Here is a 15,320-nt window from a genome sequence, read left to right on the forward strand (position 1 = left end):
TGGGTATTTTTACAGCATTATGTTTCAGATAATGCAACAACACATAAATGCATACGCACACACACAGAAATTCTTGAATCTAGGGAAGAGGAGTTGTTGACAAAAGTAACTGTTAATTTAAAAATATATATATTGGTAATTATCATTGTTTTATGTTGTTATTTTTATTAACATGACTGATAGATTATAATTTTTTCCTCTCTATGACAACTATTAATGTATATACTTATGCTTTGGCAATATTGTGTGTAAAACAATCATGCTAAATAAAGTACATTGTTTGTTTGTTTTTTAATGACTTGCATGGTAAAATAAAAATAAAGGAAATAAAGAAGTAAATATTTGTATTAATTATCATGACATATTATTTATTTATTATTCCTTATAAAAATGGATTGTAATATTCAACCATTCCATATTCAGGTGTAACAGCATCATCAAGTATTCCAATAAATATCTAGATAAAAATGGGGAAAAGTACAAAGAGCTATTTGGCTGCATTTAAATTTTTAAAGACTATTTTGTGGCTTATAATTCTGACTCACATTCGATCTATTTATTTATTAAAACACTGTTTTTTATTGCTCTTCTCAAACACGACCTTCTCAACATGGCAGTAATAGTCGTCCTTTTACAAGCGATTCACTTCCTACATTTCGACCAATAGCTTGTTTGCAATCACGTGATTCTGATGACGCGCAAAATGCAGCTGGAGGGCAGGAAGTGATTTGTCTCTATAGCAGGGGTGCCCAAACTCGGTCCTGGAGGGCCGGTGTCCTGTCAGTTGCTTAGCGTATATCCACTGCATGCAAATATTTGAATTTAGTTAAAAAAAATCGCTCCTCTTTATAACATAGGGATCACGTCCACCATGCGTTGTGTTTTTCTGTTTATACCTTTCTCTTGTAATAGTGTCTAAACCAGTACAGTACGGACTTTCCTCCATCTCATCCTTTTTCATTCACTCCTGAAACTTTGCTGCATGTACAGGGTGCATTATCCGACTCGACTCCTCCCGACTGCAGACACAGGTTGACAAGCCACTTTTTCCTGCGTTTTTCAGTCAATCTCTTGCCTTATGAACAACACATTTTCGTACACGATAAAAGCTCCTTGTGTTTTCTCGGTTTGATCGATTTGAGCATCCATAAACAATGCAAAACACAGGCATTTTGAGTTTCTGCTAGTGATTCCTATAGAGACAAATCACTTCCTGCCCTCCAGCTGCATTTCGCGCCACAGCAATGTCATGGCTGCATTTCGCGCCACAGCAATGACGTCATGTGCAAACAACCAATTGCAGTCCTTCGTGGACCCTACGCAAATTTACCGGGAAAACGGATGTTGCTCAGGTCCGGTGGAAGCTGACACTCAGTACTGTGAAGTGGCGGGAGATTTGTGAAGTACATATGTGGAGTAATAGCGATCGAGCTGGAATAAGAGGTGAAAGATTAAGCATTTGTTCAGTGGCTAGAGTTCACCTTAATATATAACATTGCCTGATGCAGCTCATTTTGTAATGTAGCATGAGTTTGCTGCCTCTCTTTGTTGTTTTGCAAGTTGCTAACATGTTTTGCTAAGTTTCTTGTTTGTCCAGTTCGCCTAGTGTAGCATTTAATAATCCGCATGTGAACGTAAACATTATGAGCCTAAATCTTGTTTATGCGATCGTTCTGTTGCTCAATAAATGTTTATTTTGGTTGCTGAATTATCCGTCAAGATGAATTATAAGTGAAAGAATAACGTTACTTGTGTGCAAAAGTTAAATAACCTGTACTTTGTGTATGTTGCTTGTTAAACGAAACATTGCTGATTATGCACAATACAATAATGATGTTGACCCAAACTAAAGATACCCAGATCATCAAAAACAATAGCTTCTAAATAGTTCCAAGTAGGACTAGTGAAAGCTTGCAAATCACAACTGTTTTATACGTAACGTGTCTGTCAAACTCCACAAACCTATAAAGAAACAATTAAGCAGCTAATTTTGAAAGACCCCTTTACTAATTTGTACGCCTGTTTTCTCAACCCCGCCCCTTTTATGCAAGTGCTGTCTCGCGCTCCTTTTTAATGTTATTCTTTAAGGTTGTTTTGATGTTATTCTTTATTTTTGAGTCGTTTAGTCGTGTGACATGCACTATATCTTCACTTTATTATATTCCTTTATAAATACGTTGTTACCCATACTGTGTTCAACACATCTTCAGTTGGCAAGATAGAAGTGGGCGTTTGTAAGTGTTTGATTTGCTCATAAAAAGCTGATAATTGCTTTTGCAGGGCTGCTTTAGAATGGAGTTTAAAAAGCGCAATGGAGGCCCTGCAATGGGCGGGGCTTCACAGGCCAAGAAGGGGAAAATGAACACAGAATGGGAGGATAGTCCCTCCCAGTTTGAAGAGGAACTCGCTCTATTTGATGAAATGGAAATGGAGGCGGAGTCAGGGGAGGGGCAAGCAGGTCATGATGTCATTCCAGAGGGTAAGTATGTGTTTGTCTGTTTCTTTGTAATTAATTAAATTGCATTTATTATTACACACACACACAAAAAATGTTTGTCTGCAAAATATTCAAAACAACATTAATCCATGAATACGGTTACAGTACAAAACAAAAAAGAAAAATTAAGCAAATCCCATAATTATCTTATAGAACAAAAGAAAAAAATCAAACTACATTCTAACCTATACATACTTAAAAACATACATACATGATCTGCCCTCTTTTGCTCAGGTGACTTATTCTCCGCTGATCTCAATCCACGTTGGAAACGACCTCACGCTCCTCCTCTACAACCAATCTCAGACACACTAATTTTCCAGCAGATAGACCTGGATTACTACTTGGGTGAGATGCACAAGCGCTGTCAAATGCACACATAAAACTCAATAATCTAGGTCTTTCCCTCAGTGTGTTGTTATCTGGTGTTTAGGATCTGCGGTGGCGGGAATGCCCGGGCAGGTACAGGGCAAAGTGCCCATAGTGCGCATGTTTGGTGTGACGGACAGTGGAAATAGCGTGTGCTGCCATGTTCATGGATTCGCCCCGTATTTCTATGTTCCCGCCCCCAACGGTGAGCTGCCAATTACAGGAATCTGCTCAGTGTCATTGAGATGCATTAAACACATCTTTCATGATTTCAATGGTATGTCTGTGTCTTTCTCAGGTTTTATAAATGCACACTTGGCTGAGTTTCAGAGAGAGCTGAACTCTGCTGTATTAAAGGATATGCGGTCCAATAAAGACAATATAGCGGTCACTGTGCTCGCAGTGGACATCACCAAGAAGGAAAGTAAGTCGTCTTGGTGTAAACTTCTGTGTGTATACACTACCATTCAAAAGTTTGGGGTCGGTAATTATTTTATTTTATTTATTTATTATTTGTTACAGTAGAAGTTATAATATTGTGAGATATTATTATAATTTAAAATAACTGTTTTCTATTTTAATACTTACTCCAGTCTTCAGTGTCACATGCTTCAGTAATCATTGTAATATGCTGATTTGGTGCTCAAGAAACATTTCTTTCTGTTATCAATGTTGGAAACAGTTGTGCTGCTTAATATTTTTGTAGAAACCATTTGTTTTTTCATTATTGTTTGATAATAGAAAGTTCAAAAGAACAGCATTTATATGAAATAGAAATATTTTTTACATTAGAAATGTCTTTACTGTCACTTTTGATCAATTTAATGCATCCTGTTAAATAAAAGTATAATTTTTTTTAGTTAATAGTAATTAATTTATTTTAAACTAACAGCTTTTTAACAATATTTAAAGTGAAACTGTTTTTGTGATGTGTTATAGCTGACTGACTTTTCCCTATTTGTGCTAAGGTATGTATCACTACCATGGAAACAAACCTCTTGATTTTCTGCGCATCACCATGGCAATGCCGCGTCTGATTGCCCCGGCGAAGCGTCTCCTTGAGCAGGGTTTTAAATTTGCCAACTTCGCCACCCAGAGCTACCAGGCCTATGAAGCCAACATTGACTTTGAGATCAGGTGTGTGTTTGAAAGTTTCTGAAACCGGTGGTGTGTGGTGGACATTGTTTGCTTGACCTGATAAAGCATGCGAGGTTTGCTGTTTGTGTGTGTGATGGCAGGTTCATGGTGGACAGTGATGTGGTCGGTTGCTGCTGGATTGAGCTTCCAAAAGGAAAGTACAGGCTGAGGGAGGAGAGGAGCGAAGGACAGACAGCCTCAAAATATCCAGGAAAGGTATAAACATAAAAGCAGTCAATTAAAGCATTAGAGCGATGGAAATGGGTATTGAACTGCCACACTCATGTGGTGTGTCTTTAATGTGTTTCTCTCTCAGGTGTCGCTGTGTCAGTATGAGGTGGATGTGGCATGGAATCACTTGGTCAGTCATCCAGCTGAAGAAGAGTGGCAGAGGATCGCTCCTCTCAGAGTCCTGAGCTTTGATATTGAGTGTGCTGGAAGAAAAGGTGTGTCTGTGGATTCTTGTTTTTCTCTCCTTGTTTAGGCTCTTTTAGTTTAGCTTATTCTGTGTTTGATGTGTTGGTTTCAGTGGTAGCCCGTAAAACCATGTGGTAGAAAGTTGTGTACGAAGTTGTGAATCTGACACACTGATTGTGTTGGACCTCAGTATTTCTGGTGGAAATTTTGGTATCAGTATCATCACTCTTTAGCAATCCACAAGTTCACATTTTCATTGTTTTAGATAATGTATTTTTTAACAATCAAATATATTTTTAATATTTAATTCCGAAAACTTTTTAATACATTTTTATTGTTAAATAATTTTAAAATGTTACAATTACTTTTTTTCCTGAATCAAATAATCTAAAAACTAATTTTATGCTATTGACAATGTTATACAACTAATACATATACTTTAGTAGAGATATTAGTTGTATAGTTAGAAAACTAATGTTATACTTTTTACACCCAACTATATTTCTACCAAATTGGGTTTTATCACTTTTTGAATTTGTCCTTCAGCCTTTTAGTTAAATAAATGTGTGTGTGTGTGTGTATATATATATATATATATATACACACACAGGTGCATCTCAATAAATTAGAATGTAACACATTACCAAATTAACTTTCTTAGTAGTAAGTAGTAGCCACCATGTGCCACTTGTGTGCTTGTTCTTTTGTATTATAACCTGCTGTGTAAATAACTGAAATGTTTGTGTGTGTTACAGGTGTGTTTCCGGAGCCAGAGATGGATCCTGTTTTTTAAATATCAAATATATTTTTAGTGTTTAATTAGAAAAACATTTCAATGCGTTTTTACTGTTAAATTATTTAAGAAATGTTACAAGTACTTTTTGTTTCCGAATCAAATAATCTACACGAAACCTTTTTTCCGAACCTAATAACACACATTTTATACCATTGAAAATTTTATACCACTGATTTATAGTTTCATCCCAACTACATTTCTACCAAATTGGGTTTTTGTCACTTTTTTGAATTTGAACAGCTTATTTATTTATTTTTTTATTCTAAGTAGTAAGTAGTAGCCACAATGTGCCACTTGTGTGCTTGTGCTTTTGTATTATATCCTGCTGTGTAAATAACTGAACTGTTTGTGTGTGTTACAGGCGTGTTTCCAGAGCCGGAGATTGATCCTGTGATTCAGATCGCCTCTATGGTGCAGCGTCAGGGAGAGAAGGAGCCGTTTATCCGGATGGTCTTCACCTTACAGAGCTGTGCCAGTATAGTGGGCTCCCAGATTCTCTGCTTTACTCAAGAGAAACTGCTACTGCAGGTACATACTCACAGATTCTCACGATTATACTTACGCCGAAATGCTTACTTGTGCATAATCTAATAATAATAATGTATATGTGTGATTATCTCAGAGTTGGGCTGAGTTTGTAAGGACAGTGGATCCTGACATCATCACTGGCTACAATATCCAGAACTTTGACCTTCCGTACCTCCTCAACAGAGCTGCAACCTTAAAGGTAACTTGTTTTTTACTAAGATTTATTTATTTTGATCTTTTTGTGTGTGTGTGTGTGTGTGTGTGTGTGTGTGTGTGTGTGTGTTTTGTGTGAGAAAAAAAATCCATCATGATGGCTCATAATTTATGTTACACTACACTCCTGCAGAAAAGCCAGGTGGACAAACTCAGGTGAGAGAAGCGTGTGTGTGTGTGTTTGTTATGTAAAGTGTTAAAGTGATACTTCAAACTGCCTTTATTTTTCTATTTAATTATTTATTTCCCTTTTATTTTCTCTATATATTGTGTGTGTGCATGTGCACATTTTTAGTCTGGCTCCAGAAGATTTCATCAAGACCCCGACAGGTGATCTGTTTGTGAAGAGCTCTGTGAGGAAGGGCCTTCTCCCTGAGATCCTGGAAAACCTGCTGAGTGCCAGGAAAAGGTGAGTTCAACAATTAAAAGAAATGGAGATTGTTAAACTATTCACTGCTGATGATGAATAGTTCAGTGTAATTAAAAATGTGTTATTTTGCCTCAAATTTGTGTCTTCTGTATTTATATACTTATTTTAAAGGGACAGTTCACCCAAAAATGAAAATTCTGTCATTAATTACTCACCCTCATGTCGTTCCAAATATGTTTAGACCTTTGTTCATCTTCAGAACACAAATTAAGATATTTTTGATGAAATCCAAGAGCTTTCTGACCCTCCATAGACAGCAATGCAACTGACACATTCAAGGCCCAGAAAGGTAGTCAGGACATCATTAAAATAGTGCATGTGACATCAGTGATTCAACCTCAATGTTATGAAGCTACGAGAATACTTTTTGCATAATAACGACTTTATTCAACGATTTCTTCTGTTCCGTGTCAGTCTCTGCTGCCATTCACAAGGCGCATGCGTGTAACATTAACATTACGGTTGAAGCACTGATGTCACATGGACTATTTTATTAATGTCCTTACTACCTTTCTGGGCCTTGAACATGTCAGTTGCATTGCTGTCTACGCAGAGTTGGAAAGCTTTCAGATTTCATCAAAAATATCTGAATTTGTGTTCCAAAGATAAACAAAGGTATTACGGGTTTGGTACGACATGAGGGTGAGTAATTAATGACCGAATTCTCATTTTTGGGTGAACTAACCCTTTAACATCACATCATTGACTTATCAAGTCACATCATTCTTTTACCAGGATTTGAATATGAATATATATATAGTATTTAAATTTTGACTCTTAACTCTTTGATGTGCCTGTAGGGCGAAGGCAGAGCTGAAGAAAGAGACAGACCCCTTTAAAAAGCAGGTGCTGGATGGAAGGCAGTTGGCTTTGAAGATCAGTGCAAACTCCGTGTACGGGTTCACCGGGGCTCAGGTGGGCAAACTGCCCTGTCTGGAGATCTCTCAGGTCCGTTTCAGCACTCACACATGGACAAATACCGTCAGATGGTTTCAAACAGAGATGCTTTAAGAGGCGGTGTTTTTCCGTTTTTATCTGCAGAGCGTCACTGGCTTTGGTAGGCAGATGATTGAACAGACCAAGCAGCTTGTGGAATCAAGATACACGATCTCTAATGGTTACCAGGCAGATGCAAAGGTATTTAATCACATGAACGTGTTTTTACCTTGCACTGAAAACATGCAGTGATGCAAGTCAAATGTGTTTCAGGTCGTTTATGGAGACACTGACTCTGTGATGGTGAAACTAGGTGTGGCCACAGTGCAGGAAACAATGAATCTGGGAAAGGAGGCTGCCGATTGGGTTTCCTCCCACTTCGTTCCACCAATCAAATTAGAGTTTGAGAAGGTACAGAAATAACTCCCAAGATTTCACAACAGAATCCATCAAGTATTATTCCTAAGAAGCTTAATAATCTCTTTCACACTTTTTCAGGTGTATTACCCATATCTGCTGATCAATAAGAAGCGGTACGCCGGGTTGTATTTCTCTTCTAATGCTGAACATCATGATAAGATGGACTGCAAAGGAATTGAGACCGTCAGACGAGACAACTGCCCTCTAGTGGCCAACCTTATCAACACATGCCTCCAAAACATCCTCATTGACAGGTACAAACATTGACACACTCAGAAAACCCCCATGTGCTCGGATAGCAACGGTGACGCACAAACTAACGTGTAAGAGTGAAGACATGACTCTACAAGCCTTAACAAAAGCAATTTTTGTTTATGTTGGGGTTGCAACATACCTTGCATATACCAATACGCACATTAATTCACATGGCATGGCGATGTGTTTTGTGTTTCAGAGACCCTGATGGAGCAGTAGCTCATGCTAAAGAGGTGATCTCTGACCTTCTGTGCAACCGCATTGACATCAGTCAGCTGGTCATAACTAAAGAGCTCACACGCACCGCACAGGAGTATGCCGGCAAACAGGCCCACGTTGAGCTAGCAGAGAGGTGCGTGTTTGTTTTTATTATCTGGACTGTTAAAAATTCTCCATTCTGACACTGAAATGTGCCATTCTCCTGATTGAGACAAATCCGAGTTTTTATTTACGATTATCTGAAGGGAACTGTGTATAGAAAGGTTTAGATGGCATGCTTCTGTGTAATGCCTGGTGTTTATAAGTACAGCTGCTTTTGTGCACAGGGATAATCATGGTAACCTCTGTATTTGTGCTTTTCCATAAGCGCCACCTACTGTCAGAGAGTAAATTTGCATTTTCATTTAGATGGCCATTTTTGTTCAGTACAGGGTTCGTTAGCTAAAACTAAAACCATAAGAAAACAATTTTGTTACTTGAAATAAAACAAACATGAATGGAAATTAAATAAAATATTATTATTTAAAAATTAATTTTTCCCTCAGCCGGCTGCCAAGGTAACTTTTCTAATTTTTCAGTTTAACTAGAAATAGTAGAATAACTAAAACTAAATTAATAAATAAAAAATATATAAAATATAGTTATAATATAATTTATTATATCAAAAAAACTAATAAAAATGACAAGAATGCAAATAATTAAACATGTTGAATTTAAAGTGAAAAACAGAAAGTATAAAATTCAAAATATGAACAAACTATAATAGTATATTAGTGATTCTAAATTAACACTGGTGTATTTTTGTTGAAAATGTTATTATTTAAACTTTGTTTCAATCTTTAAAAAAAAAATCTGGTAATTTTACAGTTTAGGATGTTATCGTAGACATTGGTGTTTTTTATTGTTGTTGGTTTTTTTTTTTTCAATTGAGTATTGCCACCTCAATAACATGGAGCTTTATTCTAAAATGAGAACTTTCCGAAACGATTGCAGCTGCTTATTTCAAGACATTTTTAGATGAAAAATTCAGGGTTTGAAGGTATGCAAGTAGTTCACTCGAGCACAATAACACTTTTCACAAACGTGGGTTTTAGGATGCGGAAGCGTGATGCCGGTAGCGCTCCAAACCTCGGAGATCGAGTCCCGTACGTCATCATCAAAGCAGCAAAGGGAGTGGCAGCATATATGAAATCAGAGGTCAGTGTTGTGTATTGCCTGTTTTTATGTGGCGGATTTCCTGCACTGTAGTTGTTTATGTCGAGTTCTATCTCTCAGGACCCCATCTATGTGCTGGAGAACAACATCCCTATAGACACACAGTACTACCTGGAGCAGCAGCTGTCCAAACCTTTACTGCGCATCTTTGAACCCATACTGGGCGAGAGCAAAGCTGAGAGTGTGTTGCTGAGTGAGTATCATCTATTAAGCTTTGAAGTTGGCGTGGAATGAAAATGATCTGTATTGAAAATGCATGTTATAGATCCTATTGTGAAAGATGCTTTCATGTTTTATTTTGGAACTTTTTTTAACCTTATGTTTCATAAAGATGTTTTGTGAAACAGTAGACTTCTCTCTGTTGATGTTTGCCAGTAGTAATACTGATTTAAGTTCAGTACACTGAACAGTTCTTGCTTCATTTCAAGTTAGACATCACTCAAAGATGACTTGCAGTTTCTTGAAAGGTGTGTTTCATTCAGGTGAAATTGTGTGCAAAAAAAAGGTCCATTGTTCTTTGCCAGTAGTGTAGCAAAGAATGAAACACAGCAACTCACACAGAAGTCCCTTTCAAACAAAGCAGCTCTCTGTGACCCACTTGAACCCGCTGCACAATCTGTCTGGGAAAATGTTTGGCCTTCATACAAAATTTCCTATTCCTATAAAGATTCCTATTGAAAGGACTGCAAAAAATTCACCAAACAACAGTAAATGTGTGACCTTACTTTTAGTGAGTCAGACATTAATTCAGTTCCCGTTCTGGCCAATTCAGTGATTTTGTTCAGTGAAGGATTTTTCAGACTCTTATGAGTCTTTATGAATGATTAATTAAAACAGCTGGCTCATAAGAGTGTTTATTTGTGAAACTGCACTGTTTGTTGATTTTTTTTTTTTTAAAGTGCAGCCAGCATGAACTTCATAATAGAAAGATGTTTATATTGATTTGTGTTATAAATTTTGATCTCATCAAATTCATTTCAAACTGCAAACTATAGTAAAAAAGGATTTCTTTCAGAAATGATTCGCCTAATACAGCTGCTTTTTCTGTGTTGTTTCAGAGGGCGATCACACACGCTGTAAGACAGTCTTGACATCTAGAGTTGGTGGTCTCATGGCTTTCGCTCAGAAACGAAGCACATGCATTGGCTGCCGAGCTGTGCTCAAAACTGATGGTATGTATTAGGTGTGTGTGTTTAGGTCTCAGTAGTACCACAAATCACAAAACTGACGTACTTAATGTTTTCCACTCTACAGTGGCTGTATGTGACTTCTGCAAAAAGAGAGAGTCGGAGCTTTATCAGAAAGAGGTGTGTTTTGTGTTTATATTTGTACAAATCATGGCAAACTTGTCTTCATAAGTGGGGCTGAAGATTGTAGATCGGTGTCCTTTAGATCGCTCATCTGTCGACTCTGGAGGAGAAATTCTCTCGTCTGTGGACTCAGTGTCAGCGCTGTCAAGGTTCACTGCATGAAGATGTGCTGTGTACCAGGTATTTACAATATATCAAATATTCTCTATAGTATAATTACTTTTGTTGGTGGTAGTGAATAAAACAATTTTTTGTTTTCTTTCTTTTTCAGTCGAGACTGCCCCATCTTTTACATGAGGAAGAAAGTGCAGAAAGATTTAGACGATCAGGAGAAGCTCGTCTCCCGTTTTGGTTGGTGATGGACGAGGATCTTTTCTTTTGCCTTCAGCTTTCTCAACATTCATTCTTCATCTTACCTCAGTGAAAGAGTCTGTCTCGCTCCATTTTGTAAAGAATCATCATTTTCTAGTCGCTGAATAAATAAATAAAGTGCATTTTTTGTAAAAATGGGTGTCTTCTCTTGGCTGATTTAACATTATACTTAAAGCTGCAGTCCGTAACTTTTGGCGCTCTTGCGGTTAATAAACAGAACATTGTAGCTGGAGCTGCTTCTCTCTGTTTATGTCTATGATGAGTCATGCAGGTACTGTGGTGCTCCGCAGCGCTTCCCACCAGAACCAGTATAAAATAGTCAGAATATAAAAACGTATTATTGTAGATGTACTGTAGTGATTCAGGATAAACCAAAAACACAGTTTGGAAATTTGGTTCATGATGTATTTGCTTATTATATAAATTTTGTAAATTATGAACACAAAAAAAGCTGCGGACTGCAGCTTTTAATATTTTTTTATCATAGTTTTATTTAGTCAAAATCTTCATTCATTACAGGTCTAAGTGTGAAATGAAGGCATAATGGCTGTTCCCATAGTTATGAAAAAATACATTTATTTAATTAACAATTCTAATGTCAATATTATTTTTAAAATGCTGTCATCAGATGGAAATTGATTGAAATTTATTTTTATCAGAAAAAAAGTGCTTGTCCAGTAATCGCAGTAATGGTGACCAGGTTTTGGGCTTTAAGTAAATCTGTTATCTGAGATTCAACCCATAGCTTTTGTCTTAAAAGTGATCCTTTACCGTAAACCTACTTTTGTAACAAAATTTTTTTTTTCAGTTCAGCAGGGTTCAGAAACCAAGGGGAAAGAGAGAAAAAAAGTCAAACATCATCCTAGGGCCTAGGCAATATTTTATATATCCCATATATTGCATTCATGCATGTTTTGGTTTCTGTCATTATATTCCTAAATCCAAGCTATATTAAGGGTTACATACAGGTATTTGAAATCCCACATGGATAATACCTGAACAAGAATCTTTCTCAGCCAACCTAGCTCATATGGTGAAATTATAGGAATAAAAAAAAAAAAAAGGAATATTTCTTGCCAACAGTTCCTCGTTTTAACTTGAGCAACTGTTTTTGTCTCTTAAAGCTACTTTTGGCCAAAAACGTGTATTACTCAAGAGCACCTACTACTGTACGTGTGGCCATTTATAGCACATATCAGATTTTTGAAATTTTGAGAATGACATTTCAGAAATGCACACAAAAAAATCTCACTAGATCAGCTTTTCTGATTATATTAAGAAAAAACTGTTACGACTGCTCTGGTATGACCATAATAGCACGTTTTATACCTGTTGTAACACTTAAAGCAGATATAATAACTGAAAAGTTCAGTTTCAACTACAATTGGAGGTTTGAATATTGAGGAAATCACAGTCATCTAGCCAAAAGTATCTTTATTCACAGAACATATAACTACAGTTATCAATGTGGCAAAGGCAATGCATCAATCACAAGTTTTGGTCACGTGTTTAGCCTGAACCAAAACCATTACTGTCTCTCCTGTCAATCTTAAAAAAAAAAAATGTCTTGCCCTCCCAACCAAGCCTCATCACAGGTGGGAACAACTGGCATTTCACACAATTCATCATAATACATGAAATGTTAATGTCCAATACAATGCTGGTATGTGTACTGAAATGGTTCAATATTAACGGTTACAAAAATACAGGATTTTACCATAAAATACTGCTTGATTTTTTTCTGAATTTCATAATCATAGAAGGGCTACATTAGGTGTAGGACAGCTAAGTTTTAGTCCAAGCCATGACAACAATAGTAACCTGGAGAGAAATTGATAAAATGTAAATTTTGTACAAAGAAAAACATGGTGACAACTACTGAAACCCCATTTGATGGAGCAAGTACTAAAAATATTTTCTGAATAAATCCCACAATGCATGAGGTGGAAACACGTCTTAAGGTGTACAAAACATTATATTAGTGGCTCTAATGTGCTTTCTCACAGGCCACTAAAACTTTAGGGGACTTCTGAGCTTCCTCTTTCCCGACCACCGTTAACAGAAGCACACGGATGTGCTGACTGGCTCACAAAGTTTTGAAGAGATGAGACGTGATCAGGCTTACTTAAAAACACTTACCCATTACCGACATAAAGTATATCCCTTCACCACCTGATGAATTTGTTATAAACAAGATTCCTTGCTGCTGTGACTCTAAAATACGACTGTAAAACTATGACACACATCGGGTCTTTTTAGCACAGAAGGGGAAGCAGCAGCTCAAAGTTGACGAGTCCACTTGAGACTAGACGAATTTGGAAATATGTCTTTTCCAAAGCAATTCCACAGTTGCTCGATTCTCACTGAGGTCTCATGCGCACATACATACAAACACATACAACAGCCAGTCAGGTTCCTATTCCTCAAAGGCTGGTGGCGTAAGAGAGAGTGGTAAGAAAAGGAAATGGGGTGTGTATGTATGTGTAATGCTACAGTAGTGTGTGTGTGTGTGTGTGTGTGTGGCCTTGAGTGCATTGCTATCACAGGGGGGTGGCAGTGCGAGGCTGTACGCGTGTAGCGCTATAAAAGTGTGCAGCGTCTCTGTGTGTGCTTTTTGCTCTTCTTATTGCTGCGGTTCGTCTCCTTGTATCTTCGGATCTCCCGCACGAGAGAGTAAAATGCCTCCTCAACTCCCTGCAGACAGAAAGAGACAAGCCAGATCTACAACTAATGGTGCCAAGGAGAAATCACAAAAGTTTTGGTTTTGGTTTTGTCAAAACGTCTAATGCACATTATGAAATGACAAACATGATACTTTTACTCTGATTTGCCCTCAGAAAAATAAACAAATGCACACTCGTCCTGTCATCACCATCATTGTGTCTTCAGGTTTGCTGACATGCTTCTGGAGGGTTGGGTTTTGGAGAGGGCGTGTGACTTAAGTCTAGTGTAAACTCTTTTATCATCTCAAATCTTATCAAACTGCTGTGAAATATTCTGCTTGATTAGTGTGCTGTTTCTCAATCACTTGGTGTGATATTTCATCATCTAATGCAGCCACATTCATTCATGGTTAAGGAACATTCACACAGAACACGTTTTTGCATTCCACTGCGCTGCTATTCCATTGTTGTTGTTTTTTTGTAAAATCTGCTAGATGTCTGATTGTTGCACTTGCATCTCAAATCTTTTGCAGAGTCTCACATGACACCGTGTTCTAAAAACACAGCACTCGAGCAAGTAGTACAAAAAATAAAAATGGGCAAAAGTTGGCCAATGATGAATTTGATTTGGCCCACTATGGCGTTTCACAAGAGGGGGGGAAGAACAAGAAAAAGTCTTTCATAGAAGCACATCAGCCTTATTAATTTATATTTTTGTTTTCACCTTTTGTTGTTTCATTTTTATGTATTATGTTAACATTTAGTTTCATTTTTGGCCCACTGTAGTAAACTGTTTGGGCATAGATCTTGCGTCCTTTTTCACTACACTGTCCTGTGTCTCGTATTTTCAAAATGCAAAAATGTGTTCTGTGGCGCTACGGGCATCCCGAGTTCGAATCCCAGCTCGAGGACCTTTCCCAATCCCACCCCCTTCTTCTCTCTCTCCCACTTCCCTTCCTGTCATTTCTACACTATCCTATACTAATAAAGTCCTGCGCCTGAAATTCAAGACCTGCTCTGTGTTCTCTGCTAATAACCCGACTGTGAATGATGCGAGCGGCGTTATGTTGTCAGTGAGAAGCTGCAGCTGTGGCGGGGATGATTTTTGGTGTGCCGGCAGAACAACAACAATGTGCTACATGTTTCTTTTCCCCTCATTTTTTCCAATTGACGGAAATCCATCGTAGCGACGGAAAACGTTCATCCCCGAATAGTATTATGTACATCATACTGCACCACAGTAATATATTTCTGATAATTTCATTAAGCTAACCCGAATTTATATTTTGACGGGTTGCCATGAGGAACTTGTTTCTGTAGGTCTATGTAAATGATATGAAGATAGTTTTACTCCAATGAAACTGTCAAATGCTCATGAAGTGACTCTTAGAGGGAGTCAGAGCAGTTCTGGAGATGTTGTTCATGTATTTATGTCCTCATCCACAAATCCAAGATATAATATAAGAGTGTTAAAAGGACAGTCCACCCAAAAATGTTTCACTTTTATTGTGTGTGTGTGTATATATATATATATATATATATA

General features: G+C 37.4%; 1 protein-coding gene across 1 annotated transcript; it reads left to right on the forward strand.

Annotated features, from left to right (window-relative positions):
* The first annotated feature begins 1,310 nt into the window (after positions 1-1,310).
* Positions 1,311-11,243, forward strand: LOC107690328 (DNA polymerase delta catalytic subunit-like). Its single transcript, XM_016488631.1, has 23 exons — positions 1,311-1,443; positions 2,281-2,479; positions 2,732-2,845; positions 2,931-3,071; positions 3,165-3,290; positions 3,835-4,003; positions 4,105-4,219; positions 4,320-4,449; positions 5,578-5,744; positions 5,839-5,950; positions 6,050-6,113; positions 6,253-6,366; positions 7,188-7,335; positions 7,429-7,524; positions 7,597-7,734; positions 7,822-7,997; positions 8,198-8,350; positions 9,312-9,414; positions 9,493-9,625; positions 10,491-10,604; positions 10,687-10,739; positions 10,825-10,922; positions 11,014-11,243. Exons 2-23 carry the CDS (start codon positions 2,293-2,295, stop codon positions 11,099-11,101), a joined length of 2,739 nt encoding a protein of 912 aa, XP_016344117.1. The 5' UTR covers positions 1,311-1,443; positions 2,281-2,292; the 3' UTR covers positions 11,102-11,243.
* Positions 11,244-15,320: the final 4,077 nt, after the last annotated feature.

The sequence above is a fragment of the Sinocyclocheilus anshuiensis genome, unplaced genomic scaffold (assembly GCF_001515605.1).
Source record: "Sinocyclocheilus anshuiensis isolate Anshui unplaced genomic scaffold, SAMN03320099.WGS_v1.1 scaffold461, whole genome shotgun sequence".
Taxonomy (NCBI): Eukaryota; Metazoa; Chordata; class Actinopteri; order Cypriniformes; family Cyprinidae; genus Sinocyclocheilus; species Sinocyclocheilus anshuiensis.

Bases quoted from the DNA above. Each gene is read 5' to 3' on its own strand.
- LOC107690328 (XM_016488631.1), top strand. From the start codon at position 2,293: ATGGAGTTTAAAAAGCGCAATGGAGGCCCTGCAATGGGCGGGGCTTCA. The intron at 3,291-3,834 runs GTAAGTCGTCTT...ATTTGTGCTAAG, and splicing joins GGACATCACCAAGAAGGAAA to GTATGTATCACTACCATGGA. The intron at 4,450-5,577 runs GTGTGTCTGTGG...TGTGTGTTACAG, and splicing joins TGAGTGTGCTGGAAGAAAAG to GCGTGTTTCCAGAGCCGGAG.